This window comes from Saccostrea echinata, unplaced genomic scaffold, assembly GCF_033153115.1.
Source record: "Saccostrea echinata isolate AGI-Se365-2 ecotype Australia unplaced genomic scaffold, CSIRO_AGI_Sech_v1 ptg000030l, whole genome shotgun sequence".
Classification (NCBI taxonomy): domain Eukaryota; kingdom Metazoa; phylum Mollusca; class Bivalvia; order Ostreida; family Ostreidae; genus Saccostrea; species Saccostrea echinata.
In genome coordinates this window covers 2,543,436-2,568,296 of record NW_026889779.1, presented here as the reverse complement: position 1 = coordinate 2,568,296, position 24,861 = coordinate 2,543,436, and the positions used below count along the sequence as shown (strand labels likewise).

The following is a 24,861-nucleotide window of genomic DNA, read 5'->3' as shown; positions in this document are numbered from 1 at the left end:
ATGAGGTCCTGTGTCTCAGTAGGCATTCATTAAAAGTGAGGTTTCAATGTCAAGGTAGACATTTATAAAGAGTGACATCATGTGCCACTTGAGATATTCATGAAAAGTGAGGTCCCATGTTACTCTTGATGTTTTTGTGAAAAGTTAAACAATGTAGAAATTTGTGAGAAGCGAGATTCTGTGAAACTCTAGATGTTCAAATGAAGTGAGGTTCTACGGAATAATCTTTCAAAGAATGTTAATAATGTCACTGTAAATGCTATGTATTGAGTAATTTTTAAAGTTATGCAATTTTTTGCAAAATTTTTAGGTTCAGTTTTTGTGCCGAAAAAAGTGATGTGGCAAAATAATTCCTCTTCCAACTCTTTGGAAATGCATTACCTTCAAAGTTGCTAAAATTACCTTCAAAGTTGCTAACTGAAAAAAATGTCAGATTATAGAGAATACCTGAGGTTCTGTGAAACTATCACTGTTCATAAAAGTGAGGTAGTGGTTCCCAGAAATTGAGATTCATGAACACACCTTGAACAGAGAGAGATCAGTGTCTCTACTGACATGTACCAGAAATCAAAATTGTGTATTATACCAACAGTTTAGTGTCAACTCTTCTAAGAGTGACTCTAAAAATTACTATATATTATACATGCACTTAAAGGATATCAGTTCATATTGCAATTTTTAGAGTGCTTCATTTGATGACTTCTTAATTATCTTGTTTAACATTTCAGAGGTTCAGAAAGAGAGCAGGCAGTTGATATAACTGTGGTAAGTATGCCTTCTTTGCCACCTATCTAACAGTTGTATACAATTATTGTTCTCTAGCAAATGCTAACAAGTTACGTGCAACCACTCGTGTCTACTCAGCTGGCCCTGAATGTGTTTAGCATACCTTTATTGTCATTTAGCCTAGCACTAAGCTGTATTAAGTTACCCAGCTAACACTGGCTGTTTCGTTACTATTGTGTCTTAGCTAACACTAGCTGTATTTTTTTTCCATTGTTACCTAGCTAACACTGACTGTCTTTAGTGTGGCTTCTAAATGTTACACAGCAAATATTAGTTCTTTCTAGTGGTAGTAGTATATTGCCTTGGAAGACGTATTACAATATATCCAATATATTGCAGTACAGAACTAGAATATCATGATTTATTTTTAACGTAGAGAAATTAAATAAAATGTATACTTGGATGAATGTAGACCCTTCAGCTATTTTGATGACAAGATTGATATATTGAACTATACTATATGTAGTATAGTGAGCATACTCTCATTGATACCTGCTTGTTAAAAAAACATCTGTGCTTTGTTATCTTACTTTATACTTAGCTAACATGTTTTAGTTTACACTCTTTGATACACCAAGCTGATACTATCTTTGGTTAGTTTTAGTTTATTATAATCCATAATTAACCATAGTTAAGTTAGGATACATTCATAGATATACCCAGTACTGGTTTATCTTCATTTATACCCAGCTAATGGTAACTTTAGCTGTTATCTAGTTAGCACTAGTCTAAGTTACCGGGTAGTATGTCTTCATTTTTACCATATTAGTACTGGTTATGCTTATACTCTCATTTAAACCTTCCTAACACTAGCTATGTTTAGCATATCTACATTAAATCCTAGCACATAACGCCAAGATTTACATGTTTATGTAGGGATTCATTAAATAAGCTAGAGTTTTGCAATGTTGATCATGTTTGTTTCTTAAACAGCTTCATCAAATCACTAAGGAAGTAAAACATTTAGATGTTTAACAACATGCCTCATGGATTAATAGTGCAATATTAAATCCAGCATCTTCCGGTTGGTAAAACAGTGGCACTTAATACTAGAACATTAGGCTATACTTAACTTACGAAAGCAAAACATTTGTGCATGTTAGTCTCTCTTCAGGAGCATGAAAAGATGCCACTTCTGCAGGATTATGAGGGCTGTGGATATGTATATATATAAATGTTTATGTTCAACACAGATATTGCTAACTGACAACAAGATGGTGTATATGAAATACTATGATCCCCTTTAAGCCATAATAAAAGGATGGCAGGTGGAAACTGAACTGATGGTCTGATCTGTAGCTCCAGGTGGTCATAATCAGAGAGAAAACAAACATCAGAATACTCTTCTGCTTCATAGAGAGCATACAAATTATAATTATTACTAATTGTGATATATGCAGCTTAAGAAGTAATTATTGTTGTGAACAGAAAATTATTTCCTTTCTGTAAGAAGTGTAAGTGAAGGAAGTTGTAGACTTCAGAGATTGTTAAAAGATATGTAACTTTGATTCAATTTTAGGAGGAAAATAAAATATATGTGCAAAAAGGAGGGGGGAGGGCAGTCTATTCTGTTATTCAAGCAATCAAAATACATCAAATTGAAATATTTAAGATACTGTAATTCCATGGCTTTTTCTATAGTCTTAGTCTTTAGTTATAAAAAATATCTTTAACAAACACAATTTTTTAAATGTTATAAATAAAAAACATGTGAAATATGAGTATTGAGTGGGATTAACTTCCTAAGTGTTCATCATTTATGTAACTCACTGTGTTAAATTCTGTAACTAAAAAATGTATTATTAGATAGAATATTCACCATGTAAGATTAGATATCCAAGATTAAATTAAGGAATTTAATCTTCCTGTAGGTCTTAGGTTCATTTCCATGTCAAATATGCATTTAAATACATGCAGCACGGTGCATGTTTTGCATTTTGTGTTTATATTAATGGAGTCTCTCATCTCCAGTGATTGGAAAGTTAGCGATAAAAATATGTGATCAAGTAAACAATTAGGTATTGATTTTCCTTACACTGGGGAAAACGTTCTGTCAAAGTACCTTTACCTGAGAAATTTTTTAAAAGAACTCCTGTTTGTAAATGGACTTGATCATGATATATGGCAAAACATTATCATAGATATTACCAATGGAATGTCAGATAAACATAAATTTGATATTTTGTGATTGACCGACATCACCTCTTAATGGAGTGATCTGTTAGATCTACGCACAGTGGGTCTAGATTCTACTATGGATTGGCATTAACTTTTGACAGCATCATTTTTATTGTTAGATTTGAAATCTACAGGATGACTTTTTGTTTCTTTCCAGAGAGCATCAAATACAACCGATTCTAAACAACCTTCAGTCTCCATTAGTGGACCAGGCACCAATGCTCCAACAAAAGAACAGAGGTAAACATCATAACCTAATTGTATGTTGTTAAACAACAGTTTGATGAGATGACAGGAAACTTTTAGAACGTTTTTTTCAGTGCTGATTAGTGTGAGTCAGTTTACCGTTTTCACAGGTGTTGTAAACTCGCACTATGTGCAGTGTGTAAGCTAGGGATAATTTTTTAAGATCTCTGTTTTCTGTTAGACGTGTTTATTGAGTAATTGTTCTGACAGATCTGTCGTGGTGCATTGGTACAACAAACCCTGCACTGTCTGTTATAGAGCAACTAGTCTGTGCCATCTACTCCTCCTGTGCATGAAATTGTTATTAATAGAATTTCATCTTAAGAACAAAGGAATCAATCTGTGTTCTCCCTTAAACCAAACACGTACAAAAAATGGGAAAACATGACTTGCAGTTTTAGTAATGAGATAAGATTTATTTTAGAACATTTATTGAAGTTCTTACAGGTCAGAGATAAGGATGAAGGTGTTATCTAAGTTTGATGGCAGCCAGTTTGATGGTCCATTTAAAATGACTTTCAATCTTAGCAGAAATGGCTGTAATTCAAGACATAGTGTATTGGGTGTAGTTGATGTATTCAACGACATCAAATGATTATCTCTCATGTCTTATGATAACTATATTATTTTTTTTATGATTCTTTTTAAAATGTTTAATTTAAAACAGAAAGTTGATACCCATGTAAAAAAAATATTAAAAAAAAAATTTACAGGATCAATACATGAATATAGTTTATCAAAATTTCATATACGTATATAGGTAACTTAAAGGTTTTTTTTTTTAATAATCAATTTTTGCCAATCTAAAAAAGTGCTTTATGTCACTCAAGGCCAGCTTCTTTAATTGCACTTTTAAGGGTTATCACTCTCGTCAAGTGTATATTGAATGAAGATGTATAGAGTTTATATTTAATGCTTGATCAACCAAGTATCTCTTTCAATTCTTATTACCACTTTGGGTGTTTCACATTCCAAATTAAAATCAATCCTGGTATTTATATTTAATTCTTATTTATTGAATAGGTGAATGAAGCAATTATTTTGCCAAAAATTGAATAGCTACTGGGTTATTAGATCAGAATAACAAAAGAAAATGAGGAATAATATCTAAAGCTATAAAAATATCTATTGATTGTTCACTCTCTCAACATACAGTTGTTTCATGGTTGGCAAGCTTGCCTCAGTGCATTGCAGTTTATTCTAAATTGATTGATGTTATGACCCTGTAGAAAACAACTCCCATTACAAGATTTTGTGTTAGGTTAAGATCAGACTTAGTGATTTGGGAGCCCAATTCAGGTGGACCCAGACAGATGTGTTATTTAAAGTAGAAACTCTTAACAGGTAATGTTTTCATTCTTAGGTCACTAGATTTTGTTTGGGTGTTAAATGTTATCTTGTTTTCTTTTCTCTCTTTGTGCTTTTATCTCGCACAACCTAGTACAGAGGATTCATCATTGGCAGCATTAATTCATTGTCTTTAGAATGACAGGCAATTGCAGCCTATTATTTCTTGATGAATTGTGGATTTAATGTGCTGCATATGATATATTTAGTCACTGAGCTAATCTGGCCTAACCTTGTAAAGGAAGTACTTGTTGATCGGAGCAGACTCAGAAAAACAACATGGTTTCTACTAATGAATGCAGACTCCGCATTGCTATGTTTTATGGCAGTAAAACTGAATAGATATCCTGTTATCTTAAGTTTCTTGTAAATAATCTTGTAAACGGAGAGTATATTTGTATTTCCACTAGCTATTGATTGCCTTCACTGCCAGATTCAGACACTGGCCTGCTGCAAAAAAATAATTGTAGCAGGATTGGTAAATCATCAGTAATTGATTCATTATGGCTAAAGCCTCTCAGAAAATCACACAATTGGAAAGAGAAATGTAGCCCACAGGTAAATGGGTAATCACTTCTGCATTCTCATTAAATGTTTAAATGACTGCATAATTAATTTGGTTACTTTGGAACTTAACACCTTATCCATGGAAGTTGTAGGTGTATGATGCCAGTGTTATCTAACTAACAGGTTAGATATTTTTGTCTTCAATAGAAATCCAATATATTCAAACAGACATGATGATAAGCATAGTACATGTATCATGAATAAGTTTATGTTTTTATGGATATTTATTAGTGATAATTTATTCCACCTTATTTTAAAGTAATTTCAATTCTTTAAACCCAACTTAAGTACATGTAAGTTGTTACTGTGCAGACATGTTGAAAAAATCAATATCTGCAGAAAAGTATTAGTTCTCTGAGCATAATCAGACTGATAGTTGATAGAGTAGATCAATCATTTGTATTGAACTGTGTATACTTCCTGTTTGTTGGAGCATATGATGTGACAGGTAGGGATCAATAACAAACAGTACAAGGATAATGATATCTGATTTATATTAAGGTAAAATTCCTTATTAATCTTATTTTCAGGATGAACTCTGGAGATTCAAGTAGTTCATCAGAGGATGAGGATGATAGTAATGAATCTGACAGTGAAAGTCAGTCTTCAGAGGAGGAGGATAAAAGTGATGATAATGAAGATGATGATGATGATGATGACGAAGAGGAGGAGGAGGAAGAAAAAGTAACTCCTGCCAAAATAAATTCCTCACTGTCAGATAAAGGACTTGATACATCTGTAAGTGACAGGATATACTCAAGGGGGGCATGCTGAAAGTTATATAATAAAACCAAGTATATAGCTAAGGCATCAACAAGAATGTCAGGTTTCAACTAAGTATCAACAATTTTTAGATAAGCATAACTTCACTATCTAGTGAATTAAACTTGAGGTTTCATGATCTTATTCTTGGGTTTTCATATTTTTTCATCAAAAGTATAAGATATGAAAAAAAAATATTTTTCCTTTCATTAGCTTTATATTCTTCAAGATTGCATTCATGTCAGATTGTTTTGACTTGTAATATTTGAGATTTGTTTAAAGTTATGGTGTTCATGCTGTATTTCACTTGTTTTTTTTTCTTTTGGAAAACTAGACAGAAATTCATGGTTACATCCGATTAAATCTTTGACAATCTTTGTTCTGTTCCAGAAAAGTTCCACGTGTTCCACTTGGGCATTAAGTAACTTCATCAAAACAAATGTGGAATCTCCCATTTCTCAGCTTCCAAGTTCCAATGACAATTCCAAATTGTCAGACAAACCAAATACAACAGCATCAGAAAAAGACAATGAACAGGTGATAAATGACCTGTTGGCTCGTATAGATGACCATACAGGTGGGCATGACTGGTCACCAGTGTTCCAGACAAAACAGAAAGTTACTCAACAGAAATCACCGTTTAGCAGTTTTAGTGCACATCAGTCACCTCCATCTAAAATCAGCAATCATACTTCATCAAGTGAAAAACTCAAGACTTCCACACCTGATTCTAAGAGTCGAGTGCGGAGGAAAAGACTCAGTGAGCCAGTTTTATCTTCTGATGAATCGCAAAGTGAAAATGAGGAGGTAGATGTGGAATCTGTGACTCCTGGGAAAGAAATTATTCCCGAAATACTGAGGAAAAGTGTTGAATCTGTGTCAGAAGTGACGAAAAAGTTAGATTTTGACAAAGGGACAGGTGGGTCTGTAAATCGAGTGATTCCAAACAATTTTACTGAAAAGAAAGTGAAGACCAAAGATAGGAGAGACCAAACAAAGTCAAGCAATAGAAGACAAAGCAAAGAGAATAAGGAAAATAATGACAAGAAAAACCACAGCTTTGATGATATTAAGAATATTATAGAGCAAATCACTGTCAATCCTCCCTTGTCACCTATTCCTAATGTTCCAGAAAATTCAAATCCCAAACCTTCAATTCCAGGTTTAACTTACAATAGTAATGGTAAACCCAGCATTATTGTTCATCTTAACCTGTCTTTAGCAAAACCAAGTGTCAAATGCAATACTTCCCCAAGTACAGTGTGTTCAGAATATAAGGAGAAAGAGTTGTGTTCAGATATCAAACATGAGGAGAATGCCAGCGATAGTGATATGGATATAGATGACGATATTGTAGACTCCAAAGTTCTCATCGAATGCCCTAAACCAGTATCCCCACAACATAATACCATACCAGTGCCATTTTCATCGCATTACTCGCCTCTGACAATGAATGGTGATATTACCAGTGCAAAACGCAAATCAGACTTGGACTTCATTGAGAATGATAAAAAACGTGCTAGAAGTGATAAAAGAAGTAGCAAAAGAAACAGTTTAGGAAGTTCTCGAGAGTAAGTGCTTACATATCTCTTATGCATTGATGTTTTTTAATTTCCTAAATTTTCATGTCGCAGTGCTATTAATCACACAAGTGTGCATATTAATTGGATATAGTGCATTCTAAAAAAGAAAAAAAACTTGTATGCAGTATGTGTCATTTATGGCAATGTGAAATGAAAAAAATAATCACCTAAGGCTTATATCTAAATTAATTTTTTTATTTCATTAGTTTTTTTTTAAAATCATTTTATTATTGTGATGTCATTCATGTTAACAATCACATGAAATGAAGTAGTTGATAAGGAAAACAACTGCGAAATTAAGAATTTATGATTGCAACTCAAAGGACTGAAGCTGAGCTTGAAGTCTTCACATTGTGATATGGTGTACAATATTGCAGAACAATGGTTGGTGTGAGTCCTTGGGCTGAATGTAACAGTGAAAATGTACTAAGGTCTTGATAGAGATTGATCAGATCAGATGAAGCTGTTTGCTATTTTAAAGGCCCCATATCAAGATGCTGGTGCCCTCAACATTTTTTCTGACAATATCTTGAATCTCAACCTGCATCTACTCATATTGTAGGCTTTTGTGTTAATCTGTATACTTGTATATTAGCTATGTAAATTTTATATTGTACATTTGTGAAATGTTAACAAAAAAGAACTCTGGGCTCTAGATATTAAGATTCTTTTAGCACTGTAACAAGTCCAGAGTTCCTGTCCCAATTATGGGTAAGAAATTCATTACACTTAGGTAGTAAAGATCTAAGGGCCTTTTGTTTGGATTTTAATTAAATAAGCACTAGACAAAATCAATGTGTGTTTTATCAGTGTATCAGGTATACATGTATTATTATCTCACAAGCCTAGAAAATGATTGCTGTAAAATTTATGAGGGAAAATTTATCATCTAAAGTGTTATATTAACTAAAGGTAATCCATCCCTAATAGCCTCAGATTCATTGGAATTGAATACATAACGCTAAACAGATATGTACTGGTTGAATACTCGGTAAATTAAGACATAATTCTCAATTATTATTATCATTTTATATAGAAGTGGAGATCCTAATTGACCTGTTCTAGAAGAGTTATCTACCTCTGTTTTTAATCAATATAAATAATTTTTTTTTTAAATATTATTTGGTAAAAATGTAATTTTTAATTGTTATTCTATTCCTGATAATTGAATACATCTTTCCACCAAAGCATTTTTTTTTATCTTTTTAGTAGTTGAATTTTTATTTAAAAAACAATGGCTTGTCCCCATAAACCTCAATGAAATCTTCTTTGATAAATCTACATAGGTAACTACATTTTTGAGAATTTCTTTTGGTCAAATCCTTTTTCTACTGCTTTAAATTGATATCAAGTTCAAGTTAAATTTATTCTCTCAAAACTATATTACTGGTACATGAGGTTCTATGTACAATATAATGTACAATATATACCAGATATCAGAGCATTATATACATGAATATATACAGAATAGAAAATTAGGTCCTATTGGTTTAAATTTTCCCCAAACATTCACTTGTCCAAGGACTACCTGGTACTAAGCATGTGAAAATCACTAGTCCATAATATTTATTTACTAGTCCATTGGCAAAAAAAAAAATCTCCTCTCATGGCTTGTTTTATAACAAGCTGTCAACCCAATGGGTGTATTACATTTCTGCAAATTTTGAGGAATTTTATTTTTTACATTTCTTCAAAAAGTTTTGTTGTAAACATTTCCACAAAAGAAAATATAGCTATGTTACCTGCTTGTGATGTAAAGTGACAAACACAGCCTTGACATTTTGAGTAAAGAATATGCAAAATATACAAAACGCAACATTTCCAGGGTTGAATTTCATTTAATGCTACAGCTAGGGTGTCATTTTGCATCAATCATGTCTGTCAAAAAGTAACATGATCAAGTCAGAATCAATATTTTATGCATTATCATATTAACTCATACGTACATGTTTTTGCAGTGGTACAGAATGCTATTTTAATTTATCAGTATTTTATCCTGCTAATTGTACTCTTTTATTTGAAGAACAATTTAATTCATGTTTATTTTACTTGTGTGCCAGTGATCCAGGGAAAATATTTGTGGAATCGTTATACAATATATTTCGCAGAATTGTTAAAAAAAAAAAAAAATGGAATTTAACGTATTTTTTGTGGAACAATAACACTGAGTTGCAGAAATGCGGTGTGTCAAACCTGATACCTGAAACATTTTGGTGATGTGAATTGTACACTATAGTAAACTACTACTCAGAGTGTGCTTTGTGAACCAGCTCAGAAAAAAACAAAAAGTACAGGCTCCTCTCAAAATGTTTTATTTTTATGCTTTTCATCATATATTTTTTTTTCTGCCCAATATGATGGACTATTGGAAGTGAAAACCAGCTAGTCAGCCCCATAAACTTAAGATCCTGGACCTTGGACCAAAGTATTTTTAAACTGCTGTAGTGGGTTATATACCTTAAAACACATGTCATCTGAACTGTTACATTTAAACACATTAGCATGCTTAATTCAATTTTAATGGTTACAATGACAAATGTTCTAACCCTTTAAAAATATGTAAATATAATTTAAGATAATTAGATTCCAATGTCTAGGTTACAGTTTATTATTTCTGTTTCTTAGTTTTCCCAAATACCCTTTTTAGCTTTTAGAAATGTTTAATCTTTTGATATTGTATATATACAGTGTAAATGTTGATCATGTGTATGATGTAATCATTATGTATGTGTTAATAATTTATCAACAAATTGTTGATGTTATCAAATGTGACATTTTAGTATGTAAGATTTGTTCTTTGTAGATATTTTGCAGTATTTAAACTTAATGGGCTTTAAAAAGACCCAGAAGCATTGTTTGAAGCATATCCCTGGTATAATTCATTTCATTAATGTTTAGGAGAATAAGTCACACCAATGACCATGAATGGGACATGAAACACCCACAGAGGTCAGAGGGCAAAGAGCGAAGAAGCAGTTCAAGTAGTAATTCTAGTCAGTTCAGTAGCACCAGTAAACAGTCAAAGAAAACCAAAAACCAGAGCACAGAACCAGACATGACAGGCCACCAGTTGGATGACAAGGTGATTGATTGATTGACAAGTATACTTTATATCAGTGTTAAATTCAGTGATAATATTGAAGTACTTTTAAGAGTAAATGTCAAAAAAATGTCATAAAACCTAGTATCAAGAGCAACCTTATGGTTAAATCTGCTTCTAAAAAAGTTATTTTTAGAACATAATAATTTTTTAGTCAATTACTTGATTTGTTATTTTTATAATGGGAGGGGGGAATTCAACAGTAAATATTTTTAATGCTAAAAAATGTTAAAATTTTTAAATGAACAAAATACCAAAGAAATTGTATACTTTACCATATCTACTGTAAGAATTTAAGAAATTGTCCTGTCTTTGTATAACAGGAGGAATTGGAGGTTCCAGGAAATGGTCCGGAGAACAGTGGTCAGTATCCTTCTTCAGTGGAAATGACCAGTTACTCTCGAGGGGGAGAGGGAGATGTAGCCCATGTACCTAGTCCCCAGACCCGCAAGTCAGCTAAAACCATGGATGACTGGTGAGTTTTAACTGTTAAAACTTACATTCTCAGGCATAATGACTTTTAATCTTCTTCACATCCCTTATGAAATTTACATTTGAATGGGATAACTACTTATCCAGTCTAAATGATAATTTTTACAAACACCCCTGTAAAGAGCGAAGTCAAAAATCATTTTCATATATTATAGCAAAATTTCATCAAATTAAAGATGTCTAATATTTGTGAATCTTAAAAGTGTTAAATTTTAACCAGAAGGGATTGTTATATAAATTGTTTCTCATGACTAGAGAATGGTAGTTTATGAAATCCAATATCTATATATTTTGAGTATTTATAGACAATCTGTCTATGATTAAGGACAACGGATCTAATTCGAAATTTCACTCCACTGCGCAGAAAACCGCGCATATGCCTTGAATCAAATTGACTTAATTATGTATTGCAAAAGATAAAAAATATACATTTTTAATTCTTTTAAAGATATTCAAATGTTTCCTCTCAATTGAAAAATGTTGTAAATATTTCGATTTATATTCATTTGTTGATTTTATAAATAAATGATTTATATGGCCAAGGTATTTCCATTGAAAATTTCCCCCAAAATGTGCCTTACTTCTGTGTTTGACATGCCCCCCTGAAAAATCTACGTCAATGACCCATTTATTTTTTGGCATAATTTGCTGGTAAATTGTTAACACTGTCCTTTAATATGAATAAAAATTCTATTGCAGAATTTGTTTTAATGATCACTCTTATACCCTACACTGGCAATTTCCCATTACTTCCTATAGGAATTCTCCACTTCCATTGCCAACGTTTGAAACGTTCCCCATTAAAAATCTACATCGATGACCATATGATTTTTATGCCCCGCCATGAATATGGCCGGGGCATATAGTGTTTGTCATGTCCGTCTTCCGTCCTTCCGTCCTTCCGTCCTTCTGTCCTTCCGTCTGTCCTTCCGTCACACTTTGCGTTTAGCTCTGTTCAAAGCTCAGTTTCAAAGAAACTATCCAAGATATTTTTATCAAACTTCATATGCTGATAGATATTGATGAGGGCTATGCAACTGCATCAACATTTTTTGACCTTGACCTTTCCTTTGACCTTGACCTCACTTTTCTTAAATTAGTGTTTAGCTCAGTTTTAAAGATACCATTCAAGATAGTGTAATCAAACTTCATATGTTGATACATACTGATGTAAGCTATTCAATTGCATCAACATTTTTTTGACCTTGACCTTTCTTTTGACCTTGACCTCACTTTTCTTAAATTAATGTTTAGCTCTGTTTTAATGAAACCATTCATGATACTTTTAACAAACTTCATATGCTGATACATACTGATGAGAGCTATTCAACTGCATCAATATTTTTTACCTTGACCATTCCTTTGACCTTGACCTCACTTTTCTTAAATAAGTTTTTAGCTCAATTTTAAAGATACCATTCAAGATAGTGTTATCAAACTTCATATGCTGATACATACTGATGAGAGCTATTCAACTGCATCAACATTTTTTGACCTTGACCTTTCCTTTGACCTTGACCTCACTTTTCTTAAATTAGTGTCAAACTTAATATGCTGATACATACTGATGAGAGCTATTCAACTGCATCAATATTTTTTGACCTTGACCTTTCCTTTGACCTTGACCTCACTTTTCTTAAATTAGTGTTTAGCTCAGTTTTTTAAGAAACCATTCATAATATTTTCATCAAACTTCATATGCTAATACATACTGATGTAACCTTTTCAACTGCATCAACATTTTTTGACCTTGACCTTTCCTTTGACCTTGACCTCACTTTTCTTAAATTAGTGTCAAACTTCATATGCTGATACATACTGATGAGAGCTATTCAACTGCATCAATATTTTTTGACCTTTCCTTTGACCTTGACCTCACTTTTCTTAAATTAGTGTTTAGCTCAGTTTTAAAGAAACCATTCATAATATTTTCATCAAACTTCATATGCTAATACATACTGGTGTAACCTTTTCAACTACATCAACATTTTTTGATCTTGACCTTTCCGTTGATCTTGACCTCACTTTTCTTAAATTAGTTTCTGAATCAAACGTCATATGCTGATACATACTGATGTAAGCTATTCAACTGCAGCAATATTTTTTGACCTTGACCTTTCCTTTGACCTTGACCTCACTTTTCTCAATTTGTGTTAAAATGTTGCATTACTAATATACCCTTGGCGGGGCATTCATGTCCTATGGACATATTTCTAGTTTTTATTGATTTTAACTCACCAAAAGTCACTTTACCTCAATTTAAAATTTGAATGAATAATCTATCGCAGAAATGAATTAGGTCCGTCATTGTTAAGTATTGTCTTCAAAGAAAATTTTCTTTGCATTTGATCAGTAAAGTATCTTGAGAAAATAAACTGATAATCTAGCAATGATTGGGAGCTAGTGGATACAGACAGTTTGTGCTCAGACAGTCAACCTGTCAGGGGAAATCTGTAAAGTAGTAGAGAGCAATCAGGGCAGGAAAATCAATTGTGTGATCAGAATTAAAGGAAGCCTGATAGTATGACACCTCAGTAGCTTCTCTGATAGATGGCTTATGTTTGTCTTGTCAATACGTTCTATTACTTGATAATTAAGGCTTCTTTATTGATTCAGCATCCAGACAGTCCTTCTGCACCTCGTAAGCTCGGTAAAATGTCATTTTTTCAACACATTACTGGAAAAGTACAGCTATGACCTCACCAGTTCTGGCTGCATCCGTGTGTTTGGCTTTATAGCTTGCTCATAATCCTGTAATTTTTGTACTTATAACACATAATATTCCTCATTTGAATATTCAGAAAATCTTGGATGCTGAAAACAATATTTAAAAACCCAACATCAAAGCGAAGAAAAACTTGTTTTAGTGTCATTTCATATATTGTCTGTATTTTGTAGGTGTAATCTTTCACCAGATACCTACCTCCGTCTTGCTAAAGAACTCAAGCATCAGGCAGACAACATGAATAGCTCAGTAAGTTTGTACCTCAGAGCAATACCAACCATTCTAAAAGTAAAATTAATACGGATTAAAGTACAACTCCAGTACGTTTTGCCAAAAATATCTTTTAATGTTCAATCTTCCCAGAATTGACTTGTGTAGTCATGGTTTTTATTTCCTCAAAATTTGCCGTAGGCATGAAAATGAGAAATAACAATCTATTTTATTACAGAGTGATAAGCTGCAAAGAGCCATGAAATACCTAGAGTCATTTATAGCATTTATTCAGTGTGGGTATGCCATGGAACGTACCAACGTGGAACAGGTCAAGATTTTCAACATGTACAGGGACACAAACAAGCTAGTCTCGTAAGTCTGACAAATAGGGACACAAATAAATTAATTGCATAAGTCTGACAAACAGGTACACAAACAAGCTAGTCTCATGAGTCTGACAAATGGTAGGACACAAGCAAGCTAGTTTCATAAGTCTGATAAACAAGGGCACAAACAAGCTAGTCTCTTCAGTCTGACAATCGGGGATACAAACAAGCTAGTCTCATAAGTGTGACAAATGGTAGGACACAAGCAAGCTAGCCTCATAAGTCTGACAAACAGGGACACAAACAAGCTAGCTTTGTAAGTATGACAATCAGGGTCACAAACAAGCTAGTCTCATAGGTGTGACAAATGATAGGACACAAACAAGCTAGTCTCATAAGTCTGACAAACAGGGACACAAACAAGCTAGCCTCATAAGTCTGACAAATGGTAGGACACAAACAAGCTAGCCTCATAGGTGTGACAAATGGTAGGACACAAACAAGCTAGCCTCATAGGTGTGACAAATGGTAGGACACAAACAAGCTAGTCTCATAGGTGTGACAAATGGTAGGACACAAGCAAGCTAGTCTCATAGGTGTGACAAATGATGGGACACAAACAAGCTAGTCTCATAAGTCTGACAAACAGGGACACAAATAAGCTAGCCTCATAAGTCTGACAAATGGTAGGACACAAACAAGCTAGCCTCATAGGTGTGACAAATGGTAGGACACAAGCAAGCTAGCCTCATAAGTCTGACAAACAGGGACACAAACAAGCTAGCCTCGTTAGTCTGACAATCAGGGTCACAAACAAGCTAGTCTCATAAGTGTGACAAATGGTAGGACACAAACAAGCTAGCCTCATAGGTGTGACAAATGATAGGACACAAGCAAGCTGGTCTCATAAGTCTGACAAATGGTAGGACACAGACAAGCTAGTCTCATAGGTGTGACAAATGATAGGACACAAGCAAGCTGGTCTCATAAGTGTGACAAATGGTAGGACACAAGCAAGCTAGCCTCATAAGTCTGACAAACAGGGACACAAACAAGCTAGCCTCATAAGTCTGACAAATGGTAGGACACAAACAAGCTAGCCTCATAAGTGTGACAAATGGTAGGACACAAACAAGCTAGTCTCATAAGTCTGACAAATAATAGGAAACAAGTAAGCTAGCCTTGGTAGTCTGACAAATGGTAGGACACAAGCAAGCTAGCCTCATAAGTGTGACAAATGATGGGACACAAACAAGCTAGTCTCATAAGTCAGACAACTGGGGATACAAACAAGCTAGTCTCATAAGTGTGACAAATGATGGAACACAAACAAGCTAGTCTCATAAGTGTGACAAATGATGGGACACAAACAAGCTAGTCTCATAAGTCAGACAACTGGGGATACAAACAAGCTAGTCTCATAAGTCTGACAAATGGTAGGACACAAGCAAGCTAGCCTCATAAGTGTGACAAATGATGGGACACAAACAAGCTAGTCTCATAAGTCAGACAACTGGGGACACAAACAAGCTAGTCTCATAAGTGTGACAAATGGTAGGACACAAACAAGCTAGCCTCATAAGTCTGACAAATGGTAGGACACAAACAAGCTAGTCTCATAAGTCTGACAAATGGTAGGACACAAACAAGCTAGCCTCATAAGTGTGACAAATGGTAGGACACAAACAAGCTAGTCTCATAAGTCAGACAACTGGGGACACAAACAAGCTAGTCTCATAAGTCTGACAAATGGTAGGACACAAACAAGCTAGCCTCATAAGTCTGACAAATGGTAGGACACAAACAAGCTAGCCTCATAAGTGTGACAAATGGTAGGACACAAACAAGCTAGCCTCATAAGTGTGACAAATGATGGGACACAAACAAGCTAGTCTCATAAGTCAGACAACTGGGGACACAAACAAGCTAGTCTCATAAGTCTGACAAACAGGGGCACAAACGAGCTAGTCTCAAAAGTCTGACAAACAGGGGCACAAACAAGCTAGTCTCATAAGTCTGACAAATGATAGGGCAGAAACAAGCTAGTCTCATAAGTCTGACAAATGAGAGAGTAACTTGTGAACGTATAATGTCAAACCTGGTTATGTGTAATAGAGGTGCTGTTAAATCATGGTGGTAGTAGGAAAGAAATGAAGGTTTGACTTGAGAGAGAAAAAAAGAAAAAGATTGTGCTTGATCCAGCAAATAATTCAAAATGTTAACCAAGATTTTACTTATGATAGATATCAAAGATTGAAATACATACAGTATTTAGTCAAATCATCATGAATGGAACAAAAGAAATTATTTACAAAGGGATTCATTTATATTGTGATATGAACCTTAAATGTTTCATATGATTTTTAAAATAATTGCATAGAATGCAATTGAATAAAAATGACCAGAGAAGTGATATACAATTCATTTGATTTCCTTTTTAAGAATGTTCCTTTATTGTTCTGTAATTTATCATTTGACAGTGTTTGTTGTTAGCATGATAGAACATGAGGGCTCCAGTTGTACAGCACTCAGAGATGGAGATATCCCTAGATAATCAATAACTGAGGTTTTATGATACTTTGTCATAATGACTTGTTGTCATGTGATTTATTTGTGGTCCTCTCTTTGCAGACATATAAGCCGCTTGAGAGGAAGCCATGAGTCAAACAATAACTTGTCCACCAAGGAGAAAATCATATCCGTATTGAGGTATCCATTACTTCAACTCTACCTGAAATGAGTATTGATTAAAAAATCCCACAAAATAAAAACAAATTTGATGAGAATTACCAAAATAATCCCTATGAATTACACAGAGTACTAAACAGAAGCCTGACAAAACGTTATAGCCTTGGAAGTACTCAAAAATTAAAAAACCAAAAAGAAGTCTTTGTTAATGTACTAAAAATTTGCAGATGGATAAAAAAAGATATATCTCAAACTCAGATACCTATTTGAATTATGTCAATTGGAGATGTCTATGAGGAAAAAAATTTACTTTTGTAAATGTGTACTTCAAATAATAATAATGCAATGAAGAGTATGTTAAAGCTTGAAACATTTCATTAAATTTCCTCTGCAGCTTTCTTTCACTAATAATTTCAAGTCTGTCATGATCATTTCTTATATTACTAGTATATATGTGATACTTGTTTTTCTCTTGTAGTTTTGTCTTTTATAAGATATTTTGTATTATAGTTTGAGAATCCAGTCATTGTTGAATCTGAAATTGTACAAGCTGAAAAAGAATGATACTTTGAAGCTTAAAAGAGCAATTGAGGATTACAACAAGGTATGTAAATCAGTACTCAAGGAGGAAAGTTGCTTGTGTTGATCATTTTTAGACATGTACAAATGTTAGGTCTAACCTCACTGAGATGTTTAGAATCCTGAATTATGAGGGTGCCTTATAATAAACATGATGTCCAATCATCTATCTGCTCTTTCATCCATCTGTTATCACTGTTATGTGACACAGTAACTAAAGAACGTGTTGATAGTTTAAGCAAATGACTTCTTATTTACAACTTAGGGAATTTAAGGGAAGACCCCTATAGATTTTATGCTCAATTGATTAAAAGTTAGAAAAGACAATACTACTGATTTTTTTTTTGTGGCACTGTACTTTAAAATAATTTTTGTTTAAATGAGATTATATTAACTTCATAGATAGAAGATGGTTAAAGGTTATGGCAATTTAGTATTAATTAATCTAGGTTAAGGTTAAAAAGCTTTATTTGATACAATATATCAAGTTTTTCTTGATCAAAAGACTCATTTACAAAACAGGTATATGAGGTTTAAGGAAGACAAACATGTAGGGCTCTCTCCATCAAAAGTCAAGGTCAAAAGGACATGATTGTTGAAATGAGCACACTATTGGAGCTTATATAACTTTGTCAGTCTTCTGATCACAGTTGTTAAATCAATATCAACACATCAGCTTCTACCTGTAAAGGTATTACAATTGATTGAAATTAATATTGTAGACTGCAGCAAGCAAGCCACCACCTCAAGGCCTTCCCATAAGTCATGCCCCCTCACCTCATCAGAACAGCTGGAGCAACCGCTCTAACAGAACCCCCTCCCCTATGTCCCCTACCCCTTCCCCAGCTGGCAGCACAGGGTCACTGGAATCCAGGGTGAGTTTTATATGCAGGAGACAGTATTTCACACAGATTTAAAATACACTTGACTTTACATGTATTAACATGGTTCATTCTAAAATGCAAAAAATTTGATGGGTTTGAAATAATATGCTTTGAATATAAAAGAAGTCTTGGAGTAGGCTGCAATGCATTTAATATTTAAAATTAATTGTAAAATGCATGTATTGTTTCTCAAGCAGTAGTTTACGCAATTCTTTATTTTTTCTCTTACCTTTACAGGGCAGTAGTACTGATCTCACACCCTCTAAACTTCCCAATGGAAATGTCCATATGTCCCCGGCCACCATTGCATACCCACAGCGCATACATTCCATCACACAACAATACATCACATCCACTGGGTACCTTGTACAGTCTCATGACCTCTGGGATCAAGCTGACATTATCATGCAGGAAGTCAAAGGTAAGGTTAAAGTTCAAATTACAAAAGTGTAAAATTTCAGAATGAGTAAAATTTTATATGTTTACTTGAATTGTTGGAGAATAAGATTGAATTTTATTTTTTTACAGGGTTCTTTGATGATTTAGAAGAAAACTCAGAAACACTGACTATACAAAGCAGTATGCAAGACTTAATCACTTATCTTCAGAAAGTTGTAGAAAAGTTAAAAGACACTTAACAAAAATACATGAAGGAAGCAAGTTTTATATAGACTGGTGCTCACCTGTGGTTGTCAACATTCTTGATGGGTGTTCAGCAATTCTCAGTGTTCTCTATAAGGGGCCAGCCACAGGGTGGAGGGAAGGAGTGACATAATATTTGGTGCTCAAAGGTGAAAGGGTCAAAAGTGGATTTGAATTCATCCAAGTGAAGGCAGCTATAACATGACAAAATATATATCACAATTGTGCTTTCAATCAATTTGCGAATAGTCGCCTTTCTCCAAATGTGATACAGAAAATACGAAGGAGTTTCAAATCTTAACTAGTGCAAATAAGTTGTGTGTGACAACACCTAAAACTTTATAGCATAAATGGTAGATTATGTACTACTTTGACATTTGACAGAGGCAATTTACAACAAGTATATGTTCATCTAAGCATTTCCACTTTTTTGGTCTTCCAAGGAAGTTTCTACTATAAGGATAGAGCTAAACGCAAAGGGGACATTAGTTCATTATTGACTTCGGATTGTTGCGACATTTTTCTTTTTTAATGTATTCCATTTGTTTATGCATGTGATACTGCATTGATCATGAAGTTAATTCAAATTTATACTTTGAAATTTTTTAGATTTTTAGGTCATCAAAATCACTTGAATGACCTATTGCAATCTGTCTGTGTGCGTTGTCACCTATGATTTGTAATTTTTGTTGAATTCTTAAATTTTCTGAAACCTTCAGACCAGTTCTGACTCAATTTGGTTTGCATCAATTCATGATGGAGAAGAGAATTGTGATTTTCAGGTACATTTAGAAATAATTAACTGGGAAAATGGTATCTTTACCTTCACATTTACCTGAGAATTCTATACTAAATTTAGTAAAGTTTTTGACTCTGAGCTGCAGGTAGGGGTTAAGTAAAGAAAGAGCATAGATCAATGTCGGTTTTATTTACTTCTGAGCATGTCATACAAAATGTGTATAATTGGCAATAATTATTCCAGCTTGATTATCATTTAGTGAGGCCAGAGTGGGGTTCAGATTCTGAAAAAATGTGTAAATTCCTTTTTACCAGAGAACTGACCAACAAACTTTAAATGTACTGGAATATCTTCCTCCTCACTTCTGATTGAATGCTTGTAAAGTTTATGTACTTCAGCAAGAGTCATGTTTACTTCATTTAACACTCTAGTTAAGCTGCAGAAGAGTTGCTGCTGATACTCAGGTGACCTTTATGGCCTATGGGCCTTTTGTTTGAACTTTTGATAATGTTGATTGAATCAAATTGAAAGTATTTATTTTTTAAATTATAAGATGTGTAAAGTATTCATTTTATATACCATAAACTAGTCAAAAGAGTCCTACACCATACCACTTTTAAACTCTTGATGTCAAATTTATGCACCATGAATTCTGTGTAATTTTTGAAGGAATCCTGTATATTTGCCATAAAATGAAGACTTCCAGTACCAAATTACAATTTGGAAAACTGCCAAAAATGCCAGTAAAAGCAACTTAGACTTCAAACTTCTAGAGTGATTAATATTTCAATTACAAATTTTAAATGATAGTTCCAAAATACAGTATTCTGATTTTATAAAATTTCATAACATAATTTAATAATTGTGTGTGCAAATAGTGATCTCATGAAGCATAGAGAACAGCGTACTTAAAATAGATGCACAAAGTAAAGCTATTAATAAAATAAATTACCAGTTCTCATCTTGAAAATCTTACTACCTGTTGGCCTTCTTAACAAGAATTTCAGTAATCTGCATTGTTTCTTGTAATAGGTTTTTGATGAAGAACAATGCTGACAGAAGCTATCAAAAATCAGCCAAAAGTATTCTTAGGACTTTGTTTTGTAAAGCATGAACCTTTAAAAAAAAATCACTGTGAAGCTACACCATGGAAAATTTATGTTATGTTCACTAGAATTCTGGAAATGAATTTTTAAACATATTAAGTAGAATAGGAAATCTCTTGGCAAAAAGCCGAGAATGTTCTTTTAAAAACTCTTCCGAAAGCCTTCCTATTTTTTTTTATTGTTTCAAAAAGAGTACTACTATGTGTAGAAAAAAGTTGGGGGGGTGCACACAAGAAGTTAATCGAATTGGGTGCCATTATGGAAGAGTGCTGTATACAACAGTGGTGTACAGATAAGTGCTAAGTCAATCACAACTACAATTTTCTAAATTATTGGAGTGATAAAAAATGATGCTATTTATATATATATGTATAGTAGGTTAATGGATGACACATCCGTCAGATGGACAGTGGTATAGTTACAAAGATGTATACATGGTGGTTACATTGTAAGAAATGGATGGTTTTTGATTGTTTTTTTCTTTTCCTCTTAAAATAAGATTGACAGAAGTTTCTCTTGGAATATGTTTGTAAATTACAAATAGTTATAACACTTGTATAGAAATTTTGAAGTTCAGAAAGACACTAAACCCTTGCTGCTCTGTGATATGTGTTTAGATGTTTTAATGTTTAAAAAAACAAGGTATTCTTTTGTTTGCAATATGGTAGAGACAATATTTATTGAAAAGGTAACGTTGACATTGAGACTGTGACAAGATTTTATTGATATATATATTGTTCATGTGATACCACGGATTGGAGAGTCCGAGATCTGGGTATTTCCAGCAGTACATGACTTTTGTTCCCAATTCTGTGACTTGGGCTTCACTGCTACATATATACATATATATATATTTGTTATGAAGCTGAAATGTTCACTATCGATTTTAAATTTGTTGTTTGTATGGAATGTGGAAGCATTTTTAAAAACTTTTTGCATGTACAATGTGTATGTTTAATGAATGTTCTCTGTTTTTTGATGGCAATATGATGACATTGAATGCATTCCCAATGCACTGATTGAGTCAGTGGCCTTAATTTTGTAGGATAGAGAGATTGAATCAACAGATTTAATTATTATTTTTTCATAAAATTCTGAGTCAATGCCTACATCAAATTCATTCCACTAGATGCAATTAAATGACTATATAACTAGATGAAATGTCAGGGAATGACATCAAAATTTTTCTATCCTGTTTTTAATTGGATGATTCTAAAATTATATGCATTCCAGGCTTTGAACATTATGTACGTTATGGTCACAAATAGAAATTCAAGCAGAAAAAGCATTATTTTTTACATTTATGAAAATCTAAAATTTGCTTCATTTTGGAGGTATGTAATACCGGTCAGTATTGCCATAATGTTTTAACCAAGTGTAAAAACTTTTACTAGTTGCACTATAAATTATATAAATTAAGTACTACATTGTATGATAAAAATCTTCATGCCATATCATTTTCTCTGTCAATTTCAAATTATTTATTTATTGAAATTTGTTATGTGAAGTGATAAGTGCTTAATTTCCTTCATGTCCTAATTACTTGGGAAATACATTAAACTTATATATTCTTTATATGGAATGTCTCTAGAAGAATATGAAGAAAAAAAACCTCTCAGGTCATGTTTTAATTTTTTTCTCAATATCCATGTACCTGAATCTCTAGTTAGTGGAAAGATCTGTTCCACCAAGGTTGTACCATGTTTTATATGTTGCCCTGTCTGCTTCAGTGTTGGCAGGCCAGCTCGCTCTGCTCTGTGACTGGTTGTGTCTGTGGATAGCTTACTGTTACCACATGTGTATGTCATCACTTATCATTAGGCCAAATTATAAATATATGAATATTTATTGTTTATTATTAAAATGACACAAATGATGAAATCAGAATTTTCTTGTTTCTTCTGTGTTGTTGCTGCACCCTCAAGGTTCTTTATTAAATGCATCAAGTCATTCGACAAATCAATTTTAATCACAGTGTAGCAAGAGTACTCTCCATACAATTTATTAGTTTGCAAGGGAGGTACTGAATTTTTAATTTGTGCTGACCTTCATGTGGAGCTAACAATTTTAATCACAATGTAGCGAGAGTATTTCCATCAAGTTGTGACCTTAATGTGGAGCTAGAATAAGTCTATCAGAGTGGGTCTATCAAAGCCAAAACCCTTAAAATTTCTGCAATATTTCAATATCTTTTAAACATTTGGCAAGTAGCAGGTAACATGATTGTATGAATATAGTAATAGAACTTACTCTTCTGCCAAAGGACAAGATAGGCTATGACCCCTTTTTGGCCCCTGGTTTGGGGTGTCTTTTAGAATGATGCAACAGTTTATCAATAAAAACCTGTTGTCACCCCTGCCACAAAATGAGTATTGGTTCTAAGTTATGGGATACACCGAAGTCACAGGAAGGTCAGAAAATATGTCAATTTCCGAATTTTCTCATTTTTATGCAATTTTTCATCGATTTTACAGCACATTTTATTTCGGAAAACAGAGCACAAGCTTGCCTGTCTACAAAATTTATATATTTCATACACTAGTATCAGATGCATCTTGTGTACAAAAATCTCAGATAGGCAAGCTTGTGCTCTATGTTTCCCAAAGTGAAAAGTATCTCAAATTTGACAAAATGCCACCAGAATATAGGAAATTCGGGAATATGTCCTACTTATGCACCCTCTTGTGGCCTCCATGTAAGCTTTGAATCAAAATTGGTGCTGGTTTTAAAACGAGCATCTTTTTAAATTCTTAACTACAAACTATCACAATTTTAACTGTTTTGATTTTTACATCAAATAAGGGGCCAGATTCGGCCCTTACCATACCTTGTCCTTTTCCCCTATATATTCATATGTAAACTATGTATTCATGTGTCAAATTTTTATCTCCTATTGTGACCCCACCCTACTCCAAAGGGTCATGATTTGGACAATTTAGAATATATACTGTGCCAAGAAGCTTTCACTTGAGTTTAAACTTTTCTATACCACTGGCGTGGAGATTTTTTTTAAAATTATCCCCACCTATTTTACCTCTCTTTGATTATCTCCCCTTGGAAGGGGCACAAACCTTCATTTGAACAATTTGAATCTCCTTTTCTCAATGTTTTGTGCCAAGTTTTGGATGAAGTTGGCTGATGCAGTGGTTCTTGAGAAAAAGTCAGCATTGTGAAAAGTTTACATATGGATGGAAGACATCCAAACAATTGGAGGCCAGAACAATGGATGATCATTGTGGCCCCACCCTTCCCCCGGGGGTCATGATTTGAACAAACATAAATCTACACTTTTTGAGGATATTTCCATATCAATATGACTGATTATGGCTTTGTTGTTCTTGAGACAAAGTTTTGTGAAGATTTTTTCCAATATATTCATATGTAAAACTTTGATCCCCCACTGTGGCCCCACTCTACCCCTGGGGGTCATGATTTGAAAAATTTCAATCTACACTATGTAAAAAAGGTTTCATATAAGTTTCAACTTTTTTGGCCCAGTGGTTCTTGAGAACAAGATTTAAAAAAAAAATACCATAAGTTTTCAGTAATTCTTAATCCCTTCACCCAAGGATGCTTTGTGGCAAGTTTGGTTGAAATTGGCCCAGTGGTTGAGAAGTTGAAGATGTGAAAAGTTTACAGACAGACGTACAGACAGATGACGGACAAAATGTGATCAGAAAACTCACTTGAGCTTTCAGCTCAGCCTAGCTACTCAGGTGAGCTAAAAATGGGACAAAAATATCTATGTACATAACTGGTAAATATTCTTCAAAGACTAGGAGACAATATGAGAAGTGACTAGATGGGCTTACTAATAGTGCTTAAGAACCATTGTTTAGCCCAAATGCAGAAAGTAACAAATGGGTGCAAACACAGGCAAGTAAATAGATCAAATTTA

At 33.6% G+C, this 24,861-nt stretch overlaps 1 protein-coding gene across 1 annotated transcript in view; it reads left to right on the top strand.

Moving 5' to 3' along the window:
- The window catches only part of LOC133197101 (AF4/FMR2 family member 4-like), a 41,070-nt gene extending 18,220 nt beyond the window's left edge, over window positions 1–22,850 (top strand). Inside the window, exons 8-20 of the mRNA XM_061332943.1 lie at window positions 729–765; window positions 3,122–3,204; window positions 5,655–5,862; window positions 6,277–7,457; window positions 10,368–10,551; window positions 10,893–11,044; window positions 13,960–14,035; window positions 14,235–14,371; window positions 16,957–17,034; window positions 17,524–17,617; window positions 18,315–18,467; window positions 18,714–18,897; window positions 19,005–22,850. Of these exons, the coding sequence (XP_061188927.1) occupies window positions 729–765; window positions 3,122–3,204; window positions 5,655–5,862; window positions 6,277–7,457; window positions 10,368–10,551; window positions 10,893–11,044; window positions 13,960–14,035; window positions 14,235–14,371; window positions 16,957–17,034; window positions 17,524–17,617; window positions 18,315–18,467; window positions 18,714–18,897; window positions 19,005–19,114 (2,677 nt within the window). The 3' untranslated portion in view covers window positions 19,115–22,850. The remainder of the gene's footprint in view (window positions 1–728; window positions 766–3,121; window positions 3,205–5,654; window positions 5,863–6,276; window positions 7,458–10,367; window positions 10,552–10,892; window positions 11,045–13,959; window positions 14,036–14,234; window positions 14,372–16,956; window positions 17,035–17,523; window positions 17,618–18,314; window positions 18,468–18,713; window positions 18,898–19,004) is intronic.
- Window positions 22,851–24,861: the final 2,011 nt, after the last annotated feature.